The 9,878-nt window shown below is 33.9% G+C and overlaps 1 protein-coding gene across 4 annotated transcripts; it reads left to right on the top strand.

Moving 5' to 3' along the window:
• The first annotated feature begins 3,695 nt into the window (after positions 1 to 3,695).
• On the top strand, positions 3,696 to 9,846 carry LOC7493179 (probable trehalose-phosphate phosphatase 4). 4 transcript variants are annotated; one of them, XM_024582861.2, is made up of 10 exons: positions 3,698 to 3,910; positions 7,377 to 7,637; positions 7,735 to 7,875; positions 8,089 to 8,160; positions 8,274 to 8,399; positions 8,589 to 8,642; positions 8,743 to 8,844; positions 8,999 to 9,076; positions 9,173 to 9,313; positions 9,405 to 9,846. In XM_024582861.2, the coding sequence occupies exons 2-10, from the start codon at positions 7,458 to 7,460 to the stop codon at positions 9,585 to 9,587; spliced, it is 1,077 nt and encodes a 358-aa protein (XP_024438629.2). In that variant the 5' UTR covers positions 3,698 to 3,910; positions 7,377 to 7,457; the 3' UTR covers positions 9,588 to 9,846. The 4 variants fall into 4 exon arrangements, with proteins under 4 accessions (XP_024438630.2, XP_024438629.2, XP_052301729.1 ...); XM_052445769.1 differs by lacking the exon at positions 3,698 to 3,910 and adding an exon at positions 4,135 to 4,605; XM_052445770.1 differs by lacking the exon at positions 3,698 to 3,910 and adding an exon at positions 6,995 to 7,118.
• Positions 9,847 to 9,878: the final 32 nt, after the last annotated feature.

Below are 9,878 nucleotides of genomic sequence, written 5' to 3'. Positions count from 1 at the left end.
CATTCTTGATAGAAATATTAAATGAATAAATCTAAAACATATTAGATTTGAAATCCCTTTTCAGAAAAGCAAAATCTCTTGAAAACCTCATCTAAAAATAGGTCGTGTTCTTGAATGGCTAAACCAGTCAATTTGACCACTGTAAAGGATAGTATCTCAAAATCGAATGTTAACAAGTGGCATTGCATCTCCTGTTCGTCGGAGACTTCCTATATATTTATATATGTGGTACTAAATAATTGGATGGAATCCTCACTAAAGTCATTATGAACATGATTAATATTCCCAGTGGATGCTAATTACCGCTTGTCTTCGTTGAAGACACCATGCAAGGAAGAGTTGTCAAGCTGCTAATCAAGGACAGAGAATCTTAGGGCTGTATCAATAATATTAAACACATTTGTTAATTAATCAACAGTACGAAGACACATGCAACTCAATAAATGGCGGAAAAGAGAAGTTTCACGGGCAACAACTCCTAATATATAGGTTAATTTCAGGGAATTTCAAAGACCTAGAGAGGGTGCCATTAATTATATTATATCACCTTCAACCTTCAACTTTAACTTCAATGACGCTGCCATTACCACAACCACTCCTTTCTTGTAGTTTCCTTGTCATATATGCTTTGTTTTATTGTTTCTCTAGAGGGAAACTTGTGGTGGTGGCGATGGTATCTCCCCATGCTTTGTTTAGTGGAGACATGTTTTTGCTCCCCCAAGGGAGACTAGTATTAAGTTAATGATGTTGTTTTGGTCCTATTTGCCTAGAGTTTCAAGGTTTTAGGTATGCTATAATTGAGAGGTCTCATATTCAAATCCTGGAATCTCTTTTTATACGCAAGAAATTAATTGTCATTTAATGCAAATTTAATGGACTCAATAATTTAGTTCTTCTCAGAATTGACTTGAAGCTGTTAATATTTTTTATAAAAATACATGAAATGTGTTTCGATTCAAGATTTAAACTCTCGTGTTTTTTAAATTTAAAATAAATGGGCACACATATAATTTAATTTAATCCATATTAAAAGGGGACAACATTAACGTAATTCATTTTTATTTTACTAGATCTAGATTCATATGAACATCATATAATCATATGAACATGAGAGAATCAAAATCCACCATGGTTTTAGTTGCTTCTTCATGAGTAAGAAACAGTTTAAATGCCAAAACTTGTAACCATGTACTCTTAATTATATCATATCTCAATAGTTTTCTTTCTATATTTTGGGCTATATATGGCCTATGAGTAAGGAGCAATTTAAATGCCAAATCTTGTAACTATATAATAGAATAAAATGCATTTAGATTTATCTTACATGCTATGGCCTACGAGTATCAGAGAAGATTTGTAGTGTCTCTTCAGATTTGGAGTATATTCACACGTTTTGTCTTCACTCATTCACCCTTTTCTCTTACTTATATTCGATTTTATCTTCATTTTTTTTTTTAAATCTCATTTTAAATTAGGGTAACCATGCAAACCGTCCTTTCTTCTTGGGAATTTTTAATTGGTGGACTTAATAATGGAGACAATCATTTTTTTCTTGCAATAATTCTATCACAAACACAAGGAAAAAGAATGGATCTATTCCTAACCTGGATTAAAAGAAGATGGTGATCGAGCAACTTTTGGTAAATGCATTTAGTTTGAATGCAAATGATTTGTTTTAAATCTAGTCACATTACCAGAAAATTATTAAACGTTGACGGAATATTACATTGGCATCTATGCTTGACGTCCATCAACATTTTAATTTCTGACAGAATTGTTGACGAGTTCATGTTGTCGGTTAGCTTATTGTCAAGCATCGTTAATCCATTGACCAGCTTATGAATATCAATTATGACATCACCAACGAAATTCCCTACGAAGTTTGATTTAATTGCCGAGTCTGAAAACTCCACAATATTTTGTAATTCTCCAACGAAATTAGTTCGGATATCGTTGATGGCATCACCAATGAAATATTAATTTCTATTGGTGATTCTGTATGTATTTCATTAATTTTTTTTCTTTTCATGTTTACTTATTAATTATAATCTCAATTGCATCTTTTAAAACCAAAAATCACAACAAATAATAAATTAAACAACAAGATTTTATAATAATTTAATAGTTAATATCAATATTCTATACAAATATCTTAATTATATTACAAAAACTCATAACAAGATGGAGGGGGAGGGGGAGGGGAAAATCTTGAACAAGGAGGCAGAGGATAATATGTCATAATGTATGCATTATTTTCTCCTAATTCTTCCTATTTTGTTCTTTTATATTGGCCTTCATAACAGACAATCATTCCTCAACTTGTTCTCGGACTATCTCTTAAATGGTCAGTGATGGCTGGCTAGGGCTGAATTGTAATGCGTGTACAGTTAAAACACTATAGCACATCCTCATATCTTGGGTTGTAGTCATAAAAATATCATAAACCCGATTCCTATCGAGTTCATCAATTACTCCAGTCTTCAACCATAATTGAGGATCGTGTCTTCTTTGTGTATCACAACCATGTTGGCGTTATATATTTTCTATAAGAAAAGGTTAAAATCTAAAATTCATATTTATCCAAAAACATTAGTAATCTTATTATAAATATCCAAAAACACTTGCAACAAACACTTTGGCTATGCTATCAATAAATCGTTGCACATCTTTCTCTCTATCCTCCTTTCTTGTATATGTTTTCATATATAACTCTATCTGAGTTGGTTCGCGCACAAGTTGTTAAGCCTGTAAAATAAATTACTTTAAAAAAAATCTCACAAATAAACACTAAATTAACATTTGAAGAAAAATAATTATAAATTTAGAATGAGGTCTTACTAAGCTCTTTGCATGGTTTACAAAAGAAAGTGATTCTCCGGTGTGCTTACTCATAAAATCATGAGTTTGTTTATTTCTGTTCGATAACCCGGATCGTGATCACCTCTTGAAATCATCTAACATCATAAATTCTTGAAATTTTTTCCAACTACTCTCCATGATGTGGATCGATCTATAATGTTTACATAACACAACATCATCAAACTTGGCTTTTCTCTTTGCATATTTATATGTGTCATATCATAAATTAGGCAACCTGATTTAGAACTTTTTTTTTTCTTAGGTTTTCTTGTTTATGTTAGTTTTTTGAATTATTTAAGGAGTTGTAAGCTTTTATAGAGGCAGATTACTTGAAGAGAAATATTTAATAATAAAATTATAAATTATAGTTTTGTGTGACAACCCTATTCGACTTTAATTATATCTTTTTAAAGTATTGTCTTTTTATTTGTGTTTTCACCATCGTTGATTGGTGTTAAAATAAAACATTAAATAATCACCATCGTTGATTGGTATTCAACTTCAATTATTTTTTGTCAGAAATCTCTTATGGTGTTCAAGAGCACATTCATCGAAATTAAATATTTTTTCCATGACCTACCGACCTACCTATTTTAATTAAAATATTAATACTGCTGAAGTCAATTCCATAATTGCAATCGCACGAAATTAATATTTCTCCAAATAAAAATAAATATAAGAAAGAGATACATTTAGAGTCCTATTTTGGTCAACGAAAAGTTTAAAGAAACATCACAAAAAATCAAAAGCAATTAGAAGGGATTAATAATATAAAAGGAAGTTTTAATGCAATAGGTCTCTTCCACGTCCATCAAGCAAACTTCCAAAATCCCTAAGCCCTCTTCCCTCCTTACCTATTTAAACAAACCCCTCTTCCCTGACCTCTCCACCATCTTCTTTCTTCAACATTTCTCCTCCTTGCTCTCTGCTCTCTACCTACATACCTTACAAGCTAAAGTTTTCTCCATTGCCGGCCATAACTGTCTTCTCTTGTCGTCAAGCTTTTCCTTGACTCGGGACAGAAAAACAATCAGGAGATCACAAGAACAAGGTGTGTGTGTGGCCTTTCACCTCTCTATAATTTTATTTATTTGCAATGCTAATTAATTAGTTTTTTTTTCTTAATTTTCTTGATCGGTATTGAACATGTATGTATGCGCATGCTTGTCTTTTATTTAATGTGAGTGGAATTTCGGTTTCTAATGCAAAAACCCTTTTCGTTTATGTTGTTTTCACATTCATGGCTGTGATTTATTTTTATTTTTTCCAAATTTCCGGCCATCAATGACCAAGATCTTCTCCTCATGAGTGCTAAAAAGTAGCCCCTTTTTATTTTTAAAATTAGGTGAGATCTTAAAAATGAATGATCCTGGAAATCCCACTTAAAAGCTTACAGGGATCACTAATTTATTTAAACAGTTTTTTTCTAATTTTAAATATTAATTTTTTTCTTCAAGAGACACTGAACCGGTGGAAATAAAAACAAAAAACAGTTGGGTGTTCGTTTTTTACACTCTTTTTTTTGTAAACGAATGGCATTTGGTCCGTACACGTGTCTCTCAACGGCCCCATAAATGGACTAGGGAAGAAGGCCCTTTTGACCGTCAGACCGAAGTACAGTGCAAGAGCTGGTAACTTTCAACTACTGCTCTTGATCAGACCTACAACTATATAACACGTGTCACTATGATGCTTTGATGTGACCCATACAGGGTTGAGATTGGAAGTCAGACCGACCTTTCTTCAGTTAAGTTCTGGTAGTTTTGGGGAATATTGTAGAGCTGTAGGACCCTCCCTTATAGAGAAAGGATTAGTACCTAAAAAACGGTTAAAAGCATGTTGTGATGGTGATTAGTTGTATGGTGACAATACACTTTTTTGTTTTCGCTTTCCTTGAACAAACCCTTTTAGGGTTAGGTTGTAATTGGCTTGTGCAAATTTTAGGGTTTTGTTTGGATTTGATGGTCAATAATCTAGGGATCATAGGAGATAGTGATTTCGCCAGGTGTAAAAAAAAAAAAAATTAGGTATTATTTGGTAACGCGGACAACTTGTAACTAGCCACATAATCAAATGGACTCTTAATCATAAATAACATAGATGATTAATTAGTTAGGTAATGCATACACCACTAGGAGGAAAAAAATATATAATAACTAGGTCCAATTATTTCTGGTCTCACTGCAACTGATAGAAATAAAGATTTTAAAATAAAAAAAAAAATGCGTGGAAGCAAGAGGAAAGTGGGTTTTATTTTAATCAAACAAACCTTTAATCTCGCTTTGATTTGATCTAAATTAGTATTGAAAAAATGACTGTTGCTGTTGGTCCGTGATCACTTAACCAGCTGAAAGTCATTAATGAATTGATTAGCCCATGAAAGTGTCATTAGCGAAGATCTTCATTCATCATGCATTGCCTTTCCACGTAATTACCTTAATTATAATATTGCTTAAGAGCATGATACTTTATTTTTTTTAATTTCTGCTTATATATATATTAAATCGAACTGTATTTTCCATTTCCAGGTATTTTCTCTTCTATAAGACATTGCCACTTGGTCTGTGTCTTTTTTAATGTTGTCTGTCTTGTTCTTTAGGGATTAGGTCTTGCTCTCACTTGAGTACTTTTCAAAGCCGTGTCTCTTGTTCAATAAAGAACCATTTCTCCTGCTTACACGTGGGTTTGGCCTTTCTTTGTTAACTCGATTTTGCTTCTCAAACCTCTTCTTGTTTTCTTTCTATGAACGTACTTTCGGTTACAACAAGTCAATGGCCATAATTGTTAACAAATATGAACATCATAGGATAAATGTTTTATGTAAATTTTATTTTTAATATAACATGTCAAAACAATCTAAAAATATTAAAAATTTTAAAAAATAATTGGACCGTAGTACCAAATAAAAATTTTAATCATGCAAAACAAAACAAAAAATAAATCCTCTGCGCTGTTTTTTTTCTTTTTTCCCCTAGTAAGGCTTCCTTTTTGCTTTCTTGATGAAGGGACATAAGAATCTGGTTTTTTGAGTCGGTATGTGGGTGTCTAAAGGGGTTTCTCAATTCGATTAGGTGACAAAGGGGGTTTCTTTTGTTTCTTGCCAACATGGTGAACTTAGGATTTGTATGCCTAGCCTATGATATTACAAACTTTTTTCTTGTTTTTTCTTTTTATGGAGTTGATGTCTTTTCCTTGATTTGGCTGCTTTTTCTGGATAAAATCAACAAAGTTATTGCATGTCTCTATCCAATGGCAGGTGAAACTTGTCCCACATGGAATTCACTTTACCATGATGAGGAAAATATTTATCTTGGAAGTAAACTTCTTTTTAGAACTATTTTTTTTTTATCAGTGTGGAAATTAAAAAAGGAATAAAAATTGCTTTGAAGTGTTCACAACTACATGCGTTTCTATTTTCTAGTGTGAAAGTATTGTATTCTAAAGAATATTTTAGAGACAAGTCGAGGAATCATGAGGCTGACAATTTGAAGTGAAGATAGATTCCAATTTAACTCAAGGTTAAAAATTTAGCGGTAAAAAATTTACATTAATTTTATGTTCAATGAAATCCTAAATATCTCAGAAAGATTTAGAAAAGCTTATGTATTAGTACTATAGGATATTGAATGGTCGGTTCACTGAGCTTAGTTATATATTAAATCAATGTTTTTTTTTACCTTGAAACACGGTTTGCAATGTAGCAAACCGCGTAATAAGAACTCTTTTACTTGGGGGTTTTTTGGGTTTATATTTTATAATTTTATGGAGTCTAATATGTTACATTATCACTTTCACGTAATGAAATAACAAGAGAAAGCTGTATCTATACAATATACAATCTGAAGTGTCCTTCAGGAGTCAAATTCAAGAATTCGATACACCTGCACTGTCTAGGAATCATCTCCTGTATACGTAATTGAATCCATATAATATAAAGACTGTGTTTGTATTAGGTCATGTTTTGGGATTTGTCCAGCTGCCCTCTTCTGCTTTTATGATAAAGAAATCATTCGGTACCGTTAATTAAGTTTTAAAAGGGTTCTCTATGAAGGGTCGACAAGAGTAATTCTGGTAACCAACATAAGTAGTTCATATGAATTATCAACTAATTAATTCTGAGCATGTCTATGCATGGGAGCTAGCTATCTCTTGGTTTGGTTTGTGAGGCCTGGATGTTTACATGTTAAAAAGGATGCATGTCAGAAGAACGTTTTGAGCGACACTCCAAAACCCACTCCTCATCAGTCATTCTCATCTTGGTATCTTGGTATGCTTTGACAATGATATAAATTAATATATGATTCAAAATATAATATATAGAGGTAACTGCATGGATGGGTCAATGTCATTGTTAATACCCTTTTGCCCATTTAAAAAAAAAGATTAATCACTTTGTTTATTTTGTTTCTTTTTTGCTGTTGTTTATTAATTAGAAGTTTCAATGATTTTTTCTCTTTATATTGGTTTTTGATCTAATTGTGGGTACTCGAATGTTTGATATGTTGGTTTCATTGCAGGTTCTTTAGATATTAGCCTGCTGAAGAACTCGAAGGCGCTAACTGAGACAGCATATAAGTTGATTTTTCCGGAAAACAGATATGTTTAAGAGAAATTTTGCAAAGCTTAACCAGGCCATGGGATTTCAAAGATCTTCCAACAGGCAAAAGGTGCAGCCTGGTGTTAGTGATCTCTCTTCAAATGAGAGAGCACCAAATTCGTGTCATCCTGTAATCAATGGATCAGCTGTTTCTGATGATGCAAATTACAGTTCATGGATGGTGAGTTCAATTTCACCAGTATTTTCCATTGCATTAAAGTCAAACTTGCTTCTAATCTCCAGCAAGCATCTGACCACAATACATACCAAACTATTAGGTGGACCATCCTTCTGCATTGACCTCATTTGATCAGATGATGAAAGATGCAAGGGGGAAGAAGATCGTCGTGTTTTTAGACTACGACGGAACTCTCTCGCCGATTGTAAATGATCCTGATCGTGCTTTCATGTCTGATGAGGTAATCACTAATGCTTATGCATGTAAATGAGGAGAAACTTTTCCGAAACATGATCACACACAACGTTTTCCTCTCTCGTATCTGAGTTAAATCCACAAGTATAAGAGACAGAAGCATCATGCTGGATGTATTAATCAATGGATGTAATAATGCGAGCTATACAATTGTTGTTAAAGCAAGAAACTCATAAATCATTAAACCCTCAATGTGCAGATGCGTGCAGCAGTTCGTGAAGTTGCAAAATACTTTCCAACAGCTATAATCAGTGGTAGAAGCAGAGATAAGGTAACTACATAGGAAGAGTTTTTCGCTTGCTTTTAGCAACCTTTCTATATATTAGATTTTTGGGGCAATTTATGAGGCAAAGTTTGATAATGCCCATGGTGTCTTCTCTGCAGGTGAAAGGATTTGTTCAGTTGAATAACATATATTATGCTGGAAGCCATGGGATGGACATTATGGCACCACCTAGGCCTGTTAGGTCTAGTGATGGGAAATATCATACTGTATCCCTTGACAGAAAGGTAAATATGATCAGTCCATTTTTCCTGTTTTTTGGTCTGGACACACGTTCTTTGCTAAGAACCATGAGAATGAGTTAACGAAGAAGACAGGGAGAAATGCTCAATCGTAATAGAACGGTTTTCGAAAAGAAGAATGGACATTCTCTTAATTCCCTCATAACTGATCACATGCTTTGTTCACTTTGGTAGGGCAATGAAGCTGTCTTTCAACCTGCTCAGAAATTCTTACCTTCAATTCAAAAGGTAGGTCGGCTTCTTTATTTTTGAACATCCATTTTAGTCTTAGCAGACACCAATTCCACCTCATGGTCATATAGTGACAAATTCTGTGTGTTTGTAACAGATTCTGAAAGAACTGGAAGAGGCAATTATGAAAATACAAGGTGCCAGGGTAGAAAACAACAGATTTTGTGTCTCTGTACATTTTCGACAAGTTCGAGATGAGGTAAAAATAAAGCCCTAAGCCCAAATCTTTTAGTTCTGTTTCATTCCAGCATCATCATAACCACAGCTATCTATATAAAGCATGACATTATGAGTTAATTTGTATGGGAAGAAAGGATTTTGAAATACAAGGATTATTTTCGTTTCGAATCCAGGATTATGGGATCTTAGAGGAGAAGGTGAAGTCTATTCTGAAACACTATCCAGACTTTCGTTTGGGTTGGGGTAAGAAGGTATGCACAAGTGTCTTTGACATTCTATCAATCTCTAAAAGTCTATAACTGATTAACATGATTGTCCTCTAATGTTTCTGTGAAATCTACATGAAGGTTATGGAAATACGACCATCAATAGAATGGGACAAAGGCAACGCCCTAGAATATTTGCTCGATACTCTAGGGTTAGGCAACTGCACCGATGTTCTCCCGGTTTATATCGGAGATGACCGGACAGATGAAGATGCTTTCAAGGTACTGTTCAAGGAAACGGTTTCTTTAGTTCAGAATTCCTGCTACAAGATTAAGTTGCTGAATCAGTCTCCCTATGTTTACACTCTTGCAGGTGATTCAAAAGAGAGGCCAAGGGTATCCAATCGTGGTAGCGTCCAGTCCGAAGGATACGAAAGCTTCCTACTCCCTCCATGACCCGTCGGAAGTCTTGACTTTCTTGCTGCGTCTAGCAAGGTGGAGGAAGGCCTCTAGTTCGAGCAGGTCACTGTCTCAGATCTGGGGCGTGGGTAGCTAAAAGTCGAGACAAGTCTTGTGCGGAGAGGAATTTTGGATGGAAATAGAGATGTGTTTATACATGCAGGGAGGAAAGCCAGGAGCCATTTTATTTGTTGTTTTGTATAGCAGTATCATATGCTCACGGCTTGTAAATTAGCCAATATAAATAAAGAAAATGTTTGTGAATGACTGCATCTTGACTCACCCAGATTGTATCAAAACCCAGTAGTTTACTTCACCACATTAATGTCGAAAAAAATCTTTTAACTGTTTTAAAATTTCTGGCCAAAACCCACTAATGATTTTTATT

Source organism: Populus trichocarpa, chromosome 12 (genome assembly GCF_000002775.5).
Source record: "Populus trichocarpa isolate Nisqually-1 chromosome 12, P.trichocarpa_v4.1, whole genome shotgun sequence".
NCBI classification, from domain to species: domain Eukaryota; kingdom Viridiplantae; phylum Streptophyta; class Magnoliopsida; order Malpighiales; family Salicaceae; genus Populus; species Populus trichocarpa.
The sequence above is the reverse complement of the archived record's forward strand: the minus strand, read 5'-3'. Positions and strand labels throughout refer to the sequence as shown.

Excerpts from the sequence above, each read along its gene's own strand:
- LOC7493179 (XM_024582861.2), top strand. The coding sequence starts at position 7,458 with ATGTTTAAGAGAAATTTTGCAAAGCTTAACCAGGCCATGGGATTTCAA. Across the intron at positions 7,638-7,734 it reads CAAATTACAGTTCATGGATG|GTGGACCATCCTTCTGCATT; the intron begins GTGAGTTCAATT and ends CCAAACTATTAG. Across the intron at positions 7,876-8,088 it reads GTGCTTTCATGTCTGATGAG|ATGCGTGCAGCAGTTCGTGA; the intron begins GTAATCACTAAT and ends CTCAATGTGCAG.